Genomic DNA, 19,923 nt, shown 5'->3' on the forward strand with positions numbered 1-19,923 from the left:
ACAATGATCTTTTTGGACAATGTCTGAAAGTTTATAATATGGAAACCAAAGTGAGTACTTCTGGTACTGTGCACAACAATCAGAAATGTTTGTCAACTGCACACAACTATTTACACCTCGGAGATATAGAGATATTGTTTCCTTAGACTTATTAGTAGCATTGTAAATGATATGCTGCACCATCTGCCTCCTTCAGAAAGGTTGGGATTGTCCGTGATCTTCATTATTTAAAGTGCAATTTTATTGTCTACAAATTCTTAGTACTATTTCTCATAATGTGTGGAGGAGGCCAACATTCGTCAAAACGATTCAAAGTGTAACTGTTGATTCTGGAGCAGTAAAGGCGATATTCACCTAAATTCCCACTAGTACCGCGTTTTTCTTACAGTGGATTCAGTTGTTGATTTTTTTTCCACTATATACTATGATTTTACTAAATATATCCAGCGCTTAATTTGAACTGGTGGTTGCAGGTGAGGCCCACCAGCATTCGTTTGGGGACTGGGACGTATTTTCACTTATCAAACTTTGGGCTCAGAACAAGAGGGAGTAAAAACGAAATGAGGAATAGAAAGAAGGAAAAATAAATGACAGCAGCAGAAAGCAGGGATGAAAATGGAGCTACAAGAGTGAGAGATGTGGGGCAGGGAGGGTGTTTGATGTATGAAAGATGCATGAGGTGAAACAAAGGCTAGACATCCTTGGTGTTGAGCAACCTGTACATTTGGCAGAGGGGGGCTTCTGAGAAAAATGTGGGCCAGGGATTTGTTCTTTTCCATATTAAGCATTGAATATTTCCCTGCCTACTCTAAAGAATTCTCTTATAGTTTAATTGCTAGATCATTTACAAATTCGCTTAAGATCATACATTTAAAATAATTACAACGGTAAGGTAAAAAAAAAAACGTTTCAGACTTTAAGTGTAAATCTTACTATCCTATTCACTGTTAGTAGCAAACGGTGTGTCTATTGCAGTGAGGGTTTAACCAACTTTTTATTAAGTTAGTTGTGAAAGCTTGTTGCTCATTTTCTCCAAGCTTTTGTCCTGAATGTTTGTTTCCTGAAAACGGAGAGTGTAATTCACACAGCTGCAGTCCTGCTTTTGCAAAGTATATGCCTTTTAATTTACATTATTATAATATTATGATCACTGTTTTATTGACAGCAGCATTTTACATAGCGTACTAGCTGACACTATTCAGCCTACTGTGGCCAAAGCAGATTGTTGTTCTCCCTTCCTGAGAAGGTGTTTCTCCATACTGCATTAGACCTCTTTATTCTACTTTGGTGACTGGCTTAGCTCAAAGGAGACCGCCACCTGTCTTCAAGATCCTTTAAGTTATCAGTGCCCTTAGCCTGTCTCCGAAGGCCCTAGTGATCAGCGAATATGTTTTCCCTCCAGGGAACATTGGTATTTTTTGCCTGCTTTATTGATGGAAAGGCATCACATACCATAAGACTGAAGCACATTATCTTATTGATTCTAAAGTGTACAGCAAACAAAATTACTTAAAATTTGTGTTAAAAATATTGGCGCAATACAAATTAATTGAATTAATATTTTGTAACTCTCTAATGCCTGTTTTTTCACAAACTCTAAAGCAAAGTAGGTGCCTGGGTCGTTCATGGAACCCAAATGTCAAAATTGGCAGCGCATCCCTCATCTTAGGAGCTTCAATTTAAATTGTTGTTAAACAATGATCATGGACATGGCTATGCCTGAAATGAGGAGAATAACGATTTCTACTCATTCACATATGCTACAAATTTAGCTGTCTATTCTGTTTATCTCCAAAGTAATTTTTGATGTGGCGAAGACACCACGGCGGCCTAATTGGAGCATTAATACCCTGCTATAAGATGCCCCTATTGGCAACTCTTATGAAAAGAGAAGAGGACCTGGATTCTTTTGAAAACAACAGAGCAAATCATTCACTTGCTCCTAGAGGACAACCATGCTGGCGAGTTGTCAATAGGAGGTCTTTGGTTAAAAAGGGTACCCTTTAAAGATTTGTGCAACGTGTTTGCTTTCATTGATTTTTGTAGCTTAGTGGGATGTCCCTGAAGTCTCCACGACTAAACCTATTGTAACATTTTAATATTCTGAGGGTCACAGCACACAGCAGGTAAACTATTTAACCGACTAAAAAAAAAGATGCTTTGAATTAGTTACGATCACAAATGTGAAATATAATGAACATTTTATTGTCGGCGTAGCATCCCTTTTCATGAAGAACTCCAAAATTGAGATTTTCCTAGCCTTGATGTCAGAAAGTCTAGATTTTATTAAAGACAAGGAGGTGAGTACTATGCTTTTCTTTTCATGCTTAATTTCAAGTAGCAGCCAAGAACTACAAATCCCAGAATCCCTGGGAAAAATCTACAAAACTGCATCACAATGGGTCCAACCAATCACACAACGAGCCCCATAATAACTATCTTGACTGAGAGCACCAAGCCCTCTTTTCTTGTGAATATCAGTCAATGGAGTAATCCGAGAAAAAACATAATAAACCATAGAGAGTCAAAAATGCAGAAAGGGAGTCTATGCGGAAAGCCTTGAGGAAAGGATAATCCCCTGTAGACCTGGATGATTGATGAGAAGGTCCAGAACGAGGAGCTGATGGAAGCTGGTCAGCCAGAAGCGTTGTTGATGGTTGTGGTTGAGGCAACTGGAAAAAAAGAACAGGGATGGTTAGATGAGGAGGGATAATACTCACCTCCTTGTCTTTAATAAAATCTAGCCTTTCTGACACCAAAGCTAGGAAAATCTCAATTTTATTACAAGACAGGAGGCTCGTATTATGCTTGTTCAAAGCAATGAAATAACAGTTTGCAAAGGATGATCAACAGGTTTACAATAGAAGGTTCTAAACATACTAACGTTAGACCAATCTGCAGATCTAAGGATATCATGCAAACTAGCCCCGGACCGAAAGGCCCGAGAAGCCGTAGCTCCTCTAATGGAATGGGCACCATAAATATAGGTAGGGACCCCAACCAAAGCCATCAGCCACTTAACCCAACGAGCTAAAGTGGCAGACGAGACAGGTTTGTGGGGCTTCTGAAAGGAAATCAGCAACTGAGATGAGGAAGGAACCCTGAGATCTGCAGTTCGTGAAACGTAAGTTTTCAAGCAATTAGCAACACACAGTTTGGGTTGAGAGGGAAAAAAGGGATAAGGGAAAGAAGACAAATTAGTCTTGGTACGTCTAGATACATTGAAACACACACCCAAGGCGGAAAAATTAAAGGAGGAAACATCCAGAGCCTTTACATCTGAGACACGTTTTATAGAAACAAGACAGAGGAGCATAGTGAGTTTAGCAGACAAATATTTCAACGATAGATCAGGATTATCGGGCCAAGAAATAAGAAGACGAAGGAAGGAGTTCACATCCCACATAGAATTATATTTAAGGGCTGGAGGTTTGGAAAAACATACTCCTTTTAGAAGACGACAAACTAAAGGGTGTTCTCCAACTGGTCTACCGTCCACCCTGACGTGTTCTGAAGAGTTTGCAGATCTATAGGTATTGACGGTACGGTAAGCTTTGCCTTGAGAAGCTAGGAAATTTACAACTAAGGTAACGTCAGCTGAAATGGGATTGGAATCCCTGTCCACACACCAGCTACACCATACTGACCAGGCTGAACGGTAGACCTTTGAAGTACCCGGAGCCCAGGATTTTTGGATGAATTGGACAGCCTGTTCCGAAATTCCTGGGGTTCTCCAGGAAGCCTCGAAATTCTCCAAGCTATGAGAACTAGGGAACCTTGTAATATAAGGTTGTGGGGATTTAAAAGAAGATCTGGGAAAGGAGGGATCAGGACTGGAAGATCTGACGAGAGTTCTAAGAGGGTCAGATACCAAGGTTGAGACTGCCAGAATGGGTTGACTAGAACTAGAGAAGAACATTGTCGGCGAACTTGTGCCAGGACCCGAGCAATAAAGAGGAAGGGGAGAAAGGCGTACAGAAGGGAAGGAGGCCACGCTTGGAGAAAAGCGTTGAAAGCCAAGGTTAAAGGATCTGGTCTCCAACTGAAGAAGTTGGGAAGTTGGGAGTTGAGTCTTGAGGCAAAAAGGTCTATGGACATTGTACTGAAGATAGGAGAATGTCTGCTGAATATGGCAGGGTGAAGCCGCCAATCGCTTGAATCCTGGGAGTGTCTTGAGAACCAATCGGCCACTACATTGAGATTGCCTGGGAGATATTCTGCCCTGACCGAAATATTTTAGTGAAGACAAAACTGCCAGAGACTCTTGGCCAAGAGAGCCAAAGGTTTGGATCTTGTACTGCCCAGGCCGTTGATGTAAGTTACGGCAGATAAATGGTCCATTCTGAGAAGAATGGAGCATTTTACTCTGTCTTTTGTAAAGGGCTGGATGGCAAAGGAACCTGCAAGCATCTCTAAACAGTTTATGTTCATAGACGACTCCTGAACGGACCATGGTCCCCCCAGTCGAGTGTGGACCACATCTTGCGCCCCAGCCTGTCAGACTTGCATCTGACTCTAAGACAAGATCTGGGGCGGCAGAGAAAATTGCTCTCCCGTTCCAGGCATCTAAATGACTCATCCACCATGTGAGTTTTTTCCTGGACTCCAGGACAACCTGATCTGAATCTGACAGACCTTGTTGAAGATGATGGATCTTGAGCCTCTGGAGGGCTCTGTAATGAAGAGGGCCCGGGAAAAACATGGCCTGGATGGAAGAAGAAAGGAGGCCTACGAGCCAGTGCTCTGAGGGAAGAACAAGGGAGAGACAAGGCATGACAAATTTCTTTCTTTATTAAAGAGACTTTGTATTGAGGAAGCTGGAGAATCGACTCAGTAGTGTTGACGTGGAACCCCAGAAACTCGAGAGTTTGTGAAGGAATTAGAGTTGACTTTTGGAGATTTAGAAGGAAGCCCAGACGAGAAAGAAGGTCTTGACAAATTTTCAGTTGAGTTACAAGGGAAGACTTGTCCTGAGCCATAATTAGGATATTATGCCCTGAGGAAGGCTTCCACAGGTTTGAGTATCTTGGTGAAACACCAAGGGGCGGAAGAAAGACCGAAGGGAAGAGTTTTGAATCGAAAGAAAGTATTCTCCCACTGGAATTGAAGAAATATCCTAAAAGAGGGATGTACCAGCACTGAGATATAGGCGTCCTGAAGATCTATGCGAACTAACCAGTCGTTGTGAAGGAGGAGATCCCTGAGATGGAGTATAGTTTCCATCTTGAAATGGTGAGAAATCACGAAGCTGTTGAACTCCTTTAAGTTTATGACAGGGCGATGCTTTTTGTTCTTCTTTTGAACCAAAAAGATATTGCTGAGAAAACCAGAAGGGTCGAGCACCACTTCCTCGATAGCCTGCTTTGATAGTAAAGCCTGTATCTCATCCTGAATGAGGCAAGATTGATCGCAAGAAAAAAGGAGAGGACGAGGAAGAAAGGGGTGACAAGGGGTCTGATAGAGATCTATGCAATAGCCTTGGACGGTCTGAATTACCCAAGGGTCAGAAGTTATCGACAACCAAACGTTTAAATACAAAGCTAGTCTGCCTCCTACCGGAGGAAGGCCAGAACTGAAAGTTCTTACCTGCAAGGTGTTCTCCTTTGGCTCTGTAACCCCTGTTACGGCCGCCGTGGAACCTGCGGGGGTAGAATTTGGGTTTGTATCCTTGGTAGACGTCGAGCTGGTTGGTTTGGGAGTAGGAGCCTCTGTTGAGGGATTGACCTCTTGCTGAGAAGTGGCCGGCAAAACGACTCCTTCCTTTGCCGGCCCTTCCAAAAACCTGATTGGAAAAAATTATTTTCATAAAAGAATGGGCTTTATCCAAGGAATTGAAGGTAGAGACATACTTACTCTTCTCTTTTATGAAAGAGTCCCTAAAAAGAAGACCATCAGCATTAAGGCCTTCCTCCTTGGAAGCAAGAGAGCTAAGCTTGGGGTCAATCCTGAGGAGAAGGCTTTTGTGGCGTTCTTGCGAAATGTAGGAGCTGGCATTGCCCAACATGCAAATCGCCCGCTGAGCCCAGTTGGAGAGGATATCCGGATCCACTTGTGAGCCTTCGATTTTGGCTTCCTCAGCAAGGTCAAAAATCCTGGTGAGGGGACCAACCAAGTCTAGAAGCCTGTTCTGACAATTTGACCAGGCCCGGTCAACTCCTTTTTTAGGGTCTTTTCCAAATTTAGTAAAGAAGAATAACATATTAGGGTCAATGGCGGGGGTGTCTGTAACCTTTCAAGGAAGGGAGGGTCTGGGACATTGAGATTTTAATTTATTTCTGGATGACTTGTCAAGGGGATGAAACGTAATCCGAAACATGGTCGGAGGGAAACCACTCTGAGGAATTGGGATGATGGATGGAAGTAGGGTCAAACATGGGGTCACCATCATGGTCAACCAGATCTTCGGGTACTAAGTGAGAGGAAGACTCATGAGGAGGAATTTTTCGCCTTTTCTCCGGAGGCCCATCATATAAATCATCATTTAGTGTGTCTTGTAAGACATCATCCCCATCACTGTCCGTGTCCCATAAATTAAGAATATTAAGGGGGGAGTAAGGGAGCCCCGAGGAATTCGCCTCTCGGGTTGGAAGCCCAAATTTACTAGAAACGCCTTTTGAAATCTCATGAGAATGAGACACACGTTTCTTACCTCTCAAAAGAGGATTCGCCTTAGGTGCTTGAAGCATTTTAGAAATAGAGGCTTCCAAATTTCTGGAAATGTCCAACATAGACACTGAAACAGCGTGTTGGACTGAATCCTTCATAAAGGATTTCAAATTATCCTTAGTGGATTGGGTTTGGTCTTCCTCTGACATAATGGGGGGAAAAATGGGTAAAAACGATGAAGTGGTGAAAAAAACAGGCTTTAAACCTGTTAAACAAAAAGAAAACAGTAAAGAAGGGGTTAAAATGCTGATTGTGCAAAGGGGGAGTGATTGCCCGGAAAGTCTGGTCGGAGGTGTGAAAAGGGCGTGCCACTAACCTGGGAGCCAAGGAAAAACCCCCGCTGTAGAAAACAAAGGGTAAACACGCTTGGAATGCAGCCAAGCGTCTAATGAGGCGGAAGGAATCCTCTGAGATAAACACGCTCGTTTAAAAGCAGTCGAGCGTGTGATTGAAAGGAAGGAACACGCTGTGCAGCCGAGCGTTTAAACAAGAATGCGAGGAATGCAGTGAGAGGAACTGAGGCGCGGCTGTTAGAACGTTGAATAGAACGTTCTGACAGCCGGACTAATATCGCGAAAAAGTGCAAATGAGGAGCGCAAGCGTGTTTGGGCAACAAATAACGAGGAATACAAGTAAAATAGATACCAATATAAGTATTACACAAATAAATGTTGGAAATACATAATCAAACAACACAACCAAATAGAAAAAATATAATTGCGAGCAGGGTACTTATCTTGACTGCGAGCAGCAAGAAAAGAGGGCTTGATACTCTCAGTCAAGATAGTTATTATTGGGCTTGTTGTGTGATTGGTTGGCCCCATTGTGACGCAGTTTTTTAGTTTTTTTCCCAGGGATTCTGGGATTTGTAGTTCTTGGCTGCTATTTGAAATAAAGCACGAAAAGAAAAGCATAATACGAGCCTCCTGTCTTGTAATAAAATCTGCAGTTGCTTATTCCCGAACGTAGTGTTTCCGGAGCTATTAAAATACATGCCAAAACAGTCTCTCACAGCTGCAAAGCCATACTAATGGCGGACTGTGTTTTGCACAGTTGCAGATAATATGATGTAGCAATTCAGAACATTTCAAACTGACTTGCTTATCTCTAACACATTGATTAGTTTAAGAGAACACTTAAGAACTACAATTTCCTCTGATATTTGATGCAATAATATTGTTTGTGTGTCCTGTATTTTTTCAGTGAACAGATTGGCCCGGTCCAAGTTCTGCTGAGTCGCGAGGTGTTACCAGAACCAAACACAAATGCAGATTATCGGTCCAGTTCATTCTTCCTCCCGCCTGCTTCCTGCCATGAGCCTATTTCATCAACATACTTAGAGTCTTCCAGTCCATCATCCCCTGACTGCAGTTCATTTAACAGAACCTTCTTGAATATCCAAACTGCTCCTGCTGATTCTGACCTGCAGACTTCTTCCACTTCTACTTCTCGCAGGCTGGTTGCTGAGAATCAGGAAGAGATGGATACGTTCTACAGTCCTGAATGCAAAGCATCTTCTGCTGGAGGATCAAAAGAAAATGTTTGTGGCCCTACCAAAAAAGGTGGGATTATTTACAGGCAGCAAGAAATGAATATGTCTGCTAGTAGTTTACCGCAACCCAATAATAAACAAAACACTCTAAAAGCGGGGTCTTTGTCCTCACCAGTATTTCCCTTGGCGGACAGACCACACATGTTAACCTCAGACAAGGGTAATCAACATGTCCCTGATCCTAGCCTCAACTCTCCTAGTTCTCCAGTGCAGCACAACAGCTGTCAGGCAAGTTCTTGTAATACCATGGCTGCTGCTTCTTCCTCTTCCACCCCTGTACACTGCTGGTTGGAATCAATGCCACAGACAGTTAAAACGATCTCCAGAGCCCACAGTTATGAGGGTGTGCTTAATGCGAGTGCTGAGTTTGGAAGTGCAGAGTCCTTCAAGTCTGAGACCTCAAACAGTAAGGGATTTGTACGTTCGTTGACAAAACAGTTTCAGAGACTTCATAATATCTCACCAAAAAAAGGGAGCTATGGAACAGCCTGGAATGGTGGAGGCTCTCTGGAAGGAAGGTCCCCATTTAGGCAAATGCAGGAATCCTTTGCACCACTTGCTCACTCTGACAGCAGCCAGCCCGCCCTTCAAAGTCAGCATAATAATACCCAGACTGCAGAAAGACTACACTCGCCCCAGTATCTTCAAAATGAGATTATTTCCTTTCACGGTTCCAGTGCTTTACAAATAACCCCCAGGAGTCCTGGATTTCTTGCTGAAGGCGTTCATGGTGCAGAACTGTGGAACAATTTTAAACCCACAACCGGCACAGGGTGGCGTGCCCGCCATGACACTACAAAGCAAATGGGTACTGGCTACGCTGTTACTGCATCTATGCCTGTGGACAGGTGGGTGAATAATGTCACAAAGTACTATAATTCCCAGCCCGAATGCAGAAATGGTGAGTGGCATGCTGACATCATGAGGAACCAGTCCATCCAGTCTACCCCTGAACACAAATCACTCAGAGAGGGTCTACAGAGGGTCCCTTTGGAGCTGCACCCGCAGCAGAATGAAGACACAGATCAAGAGGTACCAGAAAGGCAATCCTTGTATCGTGAAAGTTTACAAGGTTCTCAGGGCAGCAGGCATGTGTTGAGGAAAGCTGAAAATGTTAAACGATCATTTGGCAAACCAGGTAAGCAAACTGCAAGGGTTTTCTGTCTTAACTCACTTGAACAATAATAATAATTTGTTGTACCAGTTTCACTTATTTCAATCCATAGTCCTGTTTAATGTACTTGTTCATTGCGCCTTCTCTCTAGCATGACGTATGTTCTTCATTACATGTAAATTAGCATTCATTCTTTCATTAATCTAACTGCCTTTTTGCATTTTCCCAGTATGTACTTTGTTTTCCACATCACTAAATTGATTCTTTTTATAGTTTTTGCGTTTCCAGGGAGAAAGAGCATTTTGCAATGTGTCCTTATTATTGGTTTGTCAGATACCATGCTAAACAGCTTTTCCAGTCTGTCCAGTACATGCTTTTCCTAGAGGTTAAGAGCGAGTGATGAAACCATTTACTTGATAACGCAGGGCAGCAGTATAAATGTATTTACAGTTTGTGTATTGTGTGCCGTCTTTTTATATATCTGTTCCACAAGATGCTAAAGCACATTTCTGGTGGATACTTCTAAATGCAGATTCCTTACTTTTAGAATATTCCACAGGCTCCAGAAACTTTCCTTAGCAATGCTTTTACAGCTCTGTGTTGGCTTTGTTCTGCTGTGGAGGTGACGGAATAGAGCCACATATCAGATACGGACGTCATTTCCTTTCTTTCCTCTTCTTTAAATGTTGATCTGGGATTTACTCCCTCATTGCTCGTATTCAGTGGTCTTCTAATCACAAAATGAATGGTGCAAGGAGACGATGCCCCCACCTAAAACTACAGAATTCGAAGCCATGAATGTAGAAAACAAGTTCACAAAAATCAGTAGGGGAGACAGAAGCAAAACAAGGCTTTCACTTGGCTTGCAATCAAAATGTCATAAACATCAACAGTGAAACCCCTCCTTATATTTTCCCAGAGTTACTCCGAGTTGATTTTAAGATCCTCACCAGCTATTCTTTCCCAGTGGTATTTTGTCCTCTGGTATACCTATTGCTGATAGCATCATCATTGGGCCATTTTATACATCCAGTCAGGAGGAACTGTCACCAGTGGTCATGGAGACATGTTGGGATCTGTGAGAAAGTGCAGTGAAAGTGAAAAAAAAGAGTTAAAATTACCTCTATGTCCGGATAAGTTGCCAGTTTATTATTACTGTGAATGGGCGATAATGAAAACAGTGTGATGTGACAGGAACAGATTACTTGTCCTTCACATCAAATGGTTTGTTCGAGATGTGTCAGCCTAGTAGTGCCTAAATAGGTAGTTGGCTTTCTTCAGGGCACTTTTATTACAAATGCCAAAAAAACAAGAAGGATATTACCTGTGATACATTATACTTATGAGTACCGTGACTTCATGGACTTGGAGGCATGGCTGTTGATAGAGCGAACCGTAGTAACAATTTACCTGTGTTCGGACGCTCTTTAGGCCGATGAATCTTTTGACTAAGTGGGAACTCTCTGTACTCTTAATCGATCAGTCGCATCAAATCAATAATCAATAACGTACATAAGCAATACCTTGATCAACATAACACTTAATGATTAATCCAGAATACATTTCGGCGAACCCTGACCTTTCAGCCAGGAATAACCACACCAGTTTATTGCAAAGTTAGTGAATTTATTTCCCTATATTAACAAAGCTAGCACAATATAAATGTGTCTCAACACCAAATGATAAACATAAATGAACATTAATAGCTGTCCATAACGTCGAAACAAGTGTAATCTATGTAGCATTTGAATCACAAGGCATTCGATAATGGCAATGCAAAGCACTAATACGATAATCTGTAATGGGCTAATTGCGTACATTTAGTCAGCATAACAAGATCTCAAATTGCATCGTGCGATATATGGAATCCTCATCTAACCTCAAATTAGCATCGGCATGTGGGACTTCATGCAAAAACAATTTAGCAACATAAATTTAGAAAACTCCTAGCTAGGGCTCTTATCAAAATCAGCAGTTGGTTACCTAAAAGAAACACAATGCAATTTTACAATTTCCTTTCATATTTACCAATTACGATCAGCGTACAAGGAAGTCTTCGACTCACAGGTACCGTTTCTCGATCAGCATGGGACGGGACAAAGGGGCAGGGGTGAACGGGGCAATTGCCTCACGGCGGCAAGGTAGAACTACTACTTCATGCAAAAGGGACAAATCAAAGTTAAAGTCTCTAGGGCAAGAATCATTAAAGTCTCTTTCTCTCGACTAGAGAAAGCATCAAAGTCTCTCAAAATGGCGTCGCAGCATAGTGGGCCATAATAGCTACGAAGTCTGCAAAATGGCGGGTATCGAGCTGGTAATGGCTACTTTCTTCTCGTGCACCTGGTTTTTATAGACAACAGTTCGAGTCCAGTAGGGTCTCCATTGGAGGGTTCATAGGTTAGCTTCAAATTGTCCAATCAAAAACGACAGTTCTCAAGCTTTTACTTAGGCATACATTATCCTTGGAGATGGGTACGCAAATCGCAACATTGTCTACCAATTAGCTCACTTTCAGAGCCTCCATTGTCCGCACCTGCAAGTCGACCTTGAATTAAAGAGAAAATATGCCAGGCTGGCACGAAACTTTAAGATAAGCATGTGAACAGTTTCTGTGGAAAAATACAGCTTCAAGCAGAAATACACGTTTAATAGCACATTGGAAAAATACGAACATCTAAACCGTGAGACCAGGCCACTAGGCCAAAGCCTCCTCTAAAGTAATGCTAAGCTAACGTAGTTCGAACAAGCAAATCGTAGCACACGTTTATGATTATGTCGGATTAGTGCAATTCTAATACACCACGTTATATAAAGCACGCGTATAAATGTTGGCAAACTACTCTGAGGGCACATTTTGTCCCCGTACAATCTTTATTAGTTCGGTTAAAGTCACACATGATTATTTCACACTACGTTTATGCGTTAATAAATCAAAACCTTCATTTTCTGCTTCATCAATCCCTCCTCTGATGACTACTTGTCATCACACAAATTAAGCCCACAAATTTTATTCCATTAAAATTCTGTCAGTTCCCTTTTCCTTTTAGTTCCCCTAGTTTGCGCTTTGTATTCTTCTGCCATTCTTTTCATAATTTTCTCCTCCTTTCTTCTTTTTATTCTTTCCATAATCATTATTATTCCCCTTTTTATTCCCCAAATTCCAAATACGCAAATTATTACTATTAAAATTCCCTCTATTATTTTTAGCAATATTCCATTCCAAATTCCCCCAATCGAATGTCCCACTGAAGCAAGTCCTTTTCCAACCTTCTCCCACACTCCTGGTTCTTTCAGTTCCTTCAAATCTTCACTTTCTTTTGTTAGATTAGCAAACATAGTTTTAATTTTCACACTATTGTCAGGTATATAGGTACAACAGTGTCTTGCACCAAGCATTTTGCAAACACCACCATCCTTTGCTAAAAGAATGTCTAAAGCAAGCCTATTTTGAAGAGTCATAGCTCTTTCCGCTGCAAGTTCAGCATCTATCAGGATTATAGCACCTGAAAACTTTGTCAACATGTTATCCACTATAGTAGACAACTTTCTTATTTTGATGGAATTCAGCACAACTCCCAATGAAGGAATCATTGCTCCAAATATATCACCTACCACAGCAGCTGCGGTCTCTCTTTTCTGGATACGATGGGATCCAGATGTCTTTTGAATCATCGATAGGTCATCCAGTTGATAAACCTTTGGGAACACTATACCCAAATAACATCTTCCCCACCATCCGTTTGGAAGACGATAATAGGCATTGTACCCACAAATGTAATATACCCCTGGAATGACAGGGTCAAGTCCGTCCATCATGAATGTCCATTTGGCCTTAAAGATAAACGTGTGTTTATACTCACTCGCCCCTACAAAAATGTTGTCATAATAAGATTCACCTCGATATATACAAAATTTTCCTACATGCCAAGCATCTAAAGCAATTTTCCCTTGTGTCTTTATTGCAGCAAAATCATAATTATCTACTGAAGTCCTCTTATGTAACTCCTTTTCTAATTTCGCCTTCATTTGTGCCCTTCTATCATCTGTGCGATCTAAAAAGCTTATTTCTACTGCAGAGAGTGAGCAGGTAAGATTTTCCCTATGAGCGTGAGCCGTTTCAAAAGGTTGCATTGGCTCGAAAAATTCCCTCATAATTTTAGCATCCCAATCTTTTGCAGTCTGGCTTAGCTGCGCTATTATAGGAACATAAGCAAAAGTAACATCATAATTTGAGTAAAAATACTGTATGTTAGTTTGACCATAAAATCTAGACATTACTATACTACATGTAATCCCGTATGTAAGAGGCATGTGGTGATATGTCACCCCTTCCTTCACTGATGTCGGTATCTGGGTACACACATAACAATCTTTCACATCCATTGTCTCAACATATTCTGTTAGTAAGCGATAGAAAACGTTATACGAAAGCTCTTTCCTATCATGCAAGAGTCTCTCATCCAGTGCTAGCCTTTTCAATGCGGTTAGTTCAGTGACAGTAACAGGAGCAATAGTAGAAGCAGCAATAGTCTCATTCTCACCCTTTCCATGCATTCCAAGCACAATTGCCATTATTATTAGTACACATGTAACTACCAAGCCTATACACACATATTTACAATATTTCTTTCTATTGTTTTGCGTCATGATCTGTATAGAATCAGAGAGCTAGAAGCACTTATAAATGAAACTATTTAGCAATTCAGTTACAAAGCTGAGCAAGCGCAATGTTCACACCGTCTTCTTCAAGAGGCCAAGTCACTTATCGGTTAGCAGCATTTGTCTCAATTCCGGCAATAACTCAGTCTTTATCGGTTTAGCAAGTCTCATCCGGTTTAGCAATGTCTCAGCTGGTTGTTTATTTCACGTTAGATTGTAGCAACCAATATCATTTATCACCCTTTCAATCAACACTGTCCATAAAACTTTTCTTTTCTATCGGTATCTCTTCCTCTTCTTCGTTCTCGATGCTTAGAGATACAAACTCATCAGTCCAATCGTCATTGACTGCATATGCCCATTCTGGACCGGAATACCTTCTGTTCGGTATCCTTTTCCTTTTCAATTTTGCTTCTCTTTTCGATTCTGCCTCGCTGGTACTTTCCTCTTTTGTCAAGTCTTTTTCTTCACTCGAGGTTGGTACCACGACAGACACTTCTTTTCTTTTCTCTTTTACTTTTGGCCTTTCTCCGTCGTTCAAACCTTCTCCAGACCTTTGTTTTACTGGTGATATACTTAGTCTCCTCTTTGCACCATGTCCATTTGATGGACCTGCGACCTTTTCTGTAGAAGTTTGAACTTTTTCGTTCTGCTCTGCCTTGTCCCCTCCTTCAGGGGAATCGATCACGTTCTCTTTTTCTTTTTCCGTATCGTCTGTTTCTGGGAAAGCCCCCTTCTGATCAGGCTCTCCTGCTTTTTCACCTTTTTCGAGCCCTTCGTCACTGTTACTTTCGTCAGGCTCTGTATCACTTTCAGCTGCTTCAGGTTCTTTGTCACCTTCAGCTGCTTCAGGCTTTAAGCTACCTTCAGCTGCTTCAGGCTCTTTGTCACCTGCAGCTTCTTCGTCGCTGTCTGAACTTCCTCCTTGGTCTTCCCCAAGTGAGTCGGACTCTTCGCCCTCCAATAATATCTCTTTCTCTCCTGCTTCTGCCTGTTCGCTTTCAGTTCGCTTTTGTTCTGTCTCAGCACTCGGCACTGTTTTATCAGGCACTGGCAATTTCAGCGCTTCAACTTCCTCATCTGTGGGACACAACACCTTCTTTGTGTGACTGGCGTGAATCCAGTTGGGAACCCCCGCACACTTCACAGCGGTAGTTGTCGTCAGGATCACTTGGAAAGGGCCTTTCCAACGGGGTTCCAGGCACGACTTCCTCACGTGCTTCTTCACTACGACCCAGTCACCTGCTTTCAGTGCGTGTCCTGGACCTTGGATCGGTGGCAAGGTGGTTGCTTCCACCTGGTGAGAGAAAGAGCGAACCACGTCAGCCAGTCCTTTGCAGTAGTCTAACACCATATCATCTGTAATATTCAAAAGCGCGTTTGCGGGAACTGCAGGAAGTCTCATAGCCCTGCCCATGAGAATTTCGTGCAGAGACAATCCAGTCTTTCTATCAGGAGTGTTTCTCATTGACATTAGCACTAAGGGCAATGCGTCAGGCCATTTCAAATTTGTCGATGCACATATTTTCGCCATTCTTGATTTCAGTGTACCATTCATCTGCTCCACCAGCCTGATGCTTCAGGGCGATAGCTACAATGCAGTTTTTGCTCAATGTTCAGCGCTTCGCAAAGTAACTTTATCACCTCGTTATTGAAGTGACTTCCCCTATCTGATTCTAGAGAGATCGGGAATCCGAAACGTGGTATTAATTCTCTCAATAATAGCTTGGCAACTGTAAGGCTGTCATTTCTACGTGTGGGGTATGCCTCAATCCAGTGACTAAAAATGCACACAATCACCAACACATATTTCAGACCTCCATGCACAGGCATCTCAATGAAGTCCATCTGCATACGACTAAATGGTCCGCTTGCCCTACCAATGTGGCTCGCGTTCACAACCGTTCCCTTTCCTGGGTTCATCTGCTGGCAAGTGACACATCAATGGCAAACTGCTTCTGCAGCTTGGCGAAATCTGGGGTTAAACCAATCAGTTTTGAACAATCTTATCATGGCATCTCTCCCTAGGTGAGCTTGCCCATGATAGAACCGCGCAAGCTGTGATAAGAGACTATCTGGCAAAACAAATTTTCCCTCATGTGAAACCCATAACTCGTCTTGTCTCTTTATACATTGTGATTTAATCCAGGAATCTCTTTCATCCTCCCTGACATTATTTTGTAATGCTTTTAGTTCCTCTATTGTATCTACGACCTTCAAGGCAAATGCTTCAGCCGGTTCGAGTTCTGGCTCACTTATTGAGTTCCATTCATCTCTCAGTAATATACAGTTCAAGGCACAAAATCTTGCGACTTGATCCGCATATGCATTTCCCAGAGAAACATAGTCCTGTCCTTTCGTGTGAGCACTGCACTTTACCACTGCAACTTCAGCTGGCACTTGAATGGCATGTAACAATTCCCTTATTCTTTCCCCGTTTTTCACTGGGGATCCTGAAGAAGTCAGGAAACCTCTCTGTGACCATAGTTGTCCAAAGTCATGCACAATCCCAAACCCGTATTGGCTATCAGTGTAAATGGTGACTTTCATCAATGCAGACAGTTGACATGCTCTTGTAAGGGCTACAAGTTCTGCTACTTGTACAGAATAGACTCCTTGAAGCCATCCCGCTTCCAAGACCCCTGTTACAGTGCTTACAGCGTATCCTGCTTTCAAAATCCCCATCCCATCTCTTAGACATGAACCATCAACAAAAAGAATTTGGTCATTTTCATCAAGTTTAGTATCCCTAATGTCCGGTCGGGGTTTTGTGCAAAATTCAGTCACCTGAAGGCAGTCATGCTCGACGTCTTCAGCGTTCTCAATTTCGACATTTTCTCCAGGAAGCAAGGTTGCTGGATTCAACGTAGTGCACCTTTTCAGCTGCACATTCGGTGAGCCCAGAATAATCGTTTCATACCTTGTGAGTCTTGCTCCAGTCATGTGTTGCGTTCGGGAGCGGGTCAAAAGTATCTCAACTGAGTGAGGGACCATGACTGTTACTGGGTGTCCCATCACTATTCCTTCACTCTGAGTGAGGCTGATACCAACTGCTGCTACGGCGCGCAAACACCCTGGGAGTGCTGCTGCGACCGGATCCAAAGTAGCTGAAAAATACGCTACTGGTCTGTTTACGCCACCATGGGCTTGAGTCAAGACAGACAAAGAACATGCATCACGTTCATGGCAAAACAGTGTGAAAGGCTTTGTGTAATCAGGCATACCTAAAGCTGGAGCCCTACACATGCATTCTTTCAATTCAACAAAGGCATCCATCTCATCTCCTTTCAGCTCAATTTGATCCAAAGCATCCTTCTGGGTCAGTTTCAGTAAAGGCTTCGCTAGAGTCGAGAAGTTGGGAATCCACTGGCGACAGTAGCCCACCATTCCCAAGAACTTCCTCACCTCCTTTCTCGTCTTGGGCGGACTCATCTGAAGTACACTTGTAATTCTTTCCTTCATTATTCTCCGTGACCCCTTCTCTATCTGGTGACCCAAGTATTTCACTTTCTTCTGACAGAACTGTAATTTGGAAGGAGACACCTTGTGTCCATTCCTTCCCAAATGGTTCAACAGAGCAATGGTATCGGCTGTGCAGCCACTTTCTGTCTTTGATGCAACCAGTAAGTCGTCAATGTACTGTACTAGGGTTGACTCGAATGGCAACTCTAACTCTTCCAAGTCTTTCTTTAGAACCTGATTGAATATCGACGGTGACTCAGAAAACCCTTGAGGAATTCGACACCAACTGTACACTCTGTCTAGGAATTTGAAACAAAAGAGAAATTGGCTGTCCTCGTGAAGAGGCACAGAAAAGAATGCTTGTGACAAATCGATGACCGAGAACCATTCGGAATCGCAAGGAATTTGGAACATTATCACAGCTGGATTCGGTACAACAGGGCAGCATTTGACTATGATGTCATTTATTTTCCTCAAGTCTTGCACAAGTCGGACCTTTCCACTTGGCTTTATTAGTCCCATTATTGGTGAATTACATGGACTGCTTAACACTTCTTTCAGTACCCCCTGTTTCACAAATTCGTCAATGAGTTGGGCAACTTTCATAAGGGTATCTTGTGGCATGTGGTATTGTGGGGTCTGGGGAAAGATCGCATTGGGCTTTACCGTCACTTTCACTGGTTCCACTCCTTTCATCAATCCCACCTCTTTCCCTGTCATGTCCCACACTTCCTTTCCGACTGTCTCTCGTAATTCGGCTGGAATATCTTCTTCAGTTATCATCGGGAAAAGGCAAATCAGAGGATACTCTTCATCCACCGTTTCCATTTCATCCCCCTCTACACTATCCTCTTCTTCCCCATCACTGCTCGTCTGGATTGTTATTCCTTCGTTCGAACACATGATCGAACATCCTAGCTTGCACAATAGGTCTCTCCCTAACAGTGCTATTGGGCTTGAATCACATATCACAAACTGATGCACCCCTTGATAGTTACCGATGCTGACTGGTACCGGATCTGTTATTGGGTTCGTCAGGTGCCTGTTTGCTACTCCCACCACTTGAACTGTCCTCCCTGAGAGTGGCAAATTTGGTACTTCACTGCTCTTAACAGTTGAACGTGTGGCTCCCGTGTCCACCAAGAATGAAACACGATGACCCATTACTCTTCCCTCTACGTACGGACCCTTTTGATCAACTTCTAAGGATGCTGCAAGCACACAATCTCCTTCCTCTTCTGAGCTTTCACTCTCCCATACATTGTTTATTCCACTCTCACTGTGTAATGGGAACTGTTGTACGGTGCCATTTGTACTCATTACCTGACCCGAGACCTGTGGAGGAACCATCACTTGCTGCTGACTCATTGGTGCCAAAGGTATTTGCATTTGCTGATTAGGTACCATGGGTAACTGCTGTTGCATCGGCTGCATTTGCGTCATCTGCATACGAGGCATCTGCATCTGCTGCGGCTGCATAGGTTGTAATCCCTGCAATTGATTTATGGTCTGAAAATTTGGGTTTGGACCTCTCATTTTCGGTCCTCTCATTGTCTGAAATGCATTGACATCATTGTTTTGCTGACCAACACCTGCACCTGCACCTTCCTGCACCACCATCGGGCACTCGCGTTTCCAATGACCTACGATTCCGCACACGTGACACGGCATCACCTTCTTCATTGCCTGCACACCCGTCACAACAGTGTTTAAATCCGGACCATTATTCACAAAACCTCCTCTGCCTCTGCCTCTCGCCTGTGGCTGAAACGCCATGTTTCCCTGCAACTGCGGCTGCGGCTGCGGTACCTGCTGTTGGAACCCTTGCATCCCTTGCAAACCTTGCAGACCTGTCTGAGCTGCTTTAAGTTGCATCATCATCACCTTCTCTTTCAGCCTTTTCTGTTTCACCTCAATTTCGTCGCTACAGTATTTCGCATAAGTCAAGACCTCGTCAATCGGCTTAGACTGCCAACAAATCAAATGCGACTTTATCATCTGACTTATTTCTGGTCTCAGCCCTTCCACAAATCTGAACACAAAATGAAGCATATCTTTCGCCTCGATTGTTTCCGTGCCACTGTAATTCTTGAACGCCTTCAACAACCTCTCATAGTAACTATGAATCGATTCTTTAGCCTCTTGGGCAGTTCGATCAATCTTCTGCCAATCCACATTTTTCGCGGCAACCTTCGTCTTCAAATGCTCAATCACTTTATAGTACAAGCTCATCACCATAGGTGATGGTGCACCCGTCTCTCTATCTCTCTCTGGTTCACTTGTCGGCCAACCTACAGCTCTTTTGCAATCCTCCCACAAATCTGCCGGAACCACAATCTCAAAGAGAGTGTTCAGGTCTTCCCAGAGACATTTTGCAAGCTTCACAAACCTATCAGTCTGTTGATACCATTCAATTGGCTTCTCTCTCAGTTTGGGAAAATCATCCGTAAATGACTGAATGTCGCTTCTG

The 19,923-nt window shown here is 42.8% G+C and overlaps 1 protein-coding gene across 2 annotated transcripts in view; it reads left to right on the forward strand.

Annotated features, from left to right (window-relative positions):
• The window catches only part of USP54 (ubiquitin specific peptidase 54), a 1,958,070-nt gene that overhangs the window by 1,384,931 nt on the left and 553,216 nt on the right, over nt 1–19,923 (forward strand). For both annotated transcript variants that reach the window (XM_069240548.1, XM_069240549.1), the window contains one exon: nt 7,870–9,356. In XM_069240548.1, the coding sequence (XP_069096649.1) occupies nt 7,870–9,356 (1,487 nt within the window). The remainder of the gene's footprint in view (nt 1–7,869; nt 9,357–19,923) is intronic.

This window comes from Pleurodeles waltl, chromosome 6, assembly GCF_031143425.1.
Source record: "Pleurodeles waltl isolate 20211129_DDA chromosome 6, aPleWal1.hap1.20221129, whole genome shotgun sequence".
Lineage (NCBI taxonomy): Eukaryota > Metazoa > Chordata > Amphibia > Caudata > Salamandridae > Pleurodeles > Pleurodeles waltl.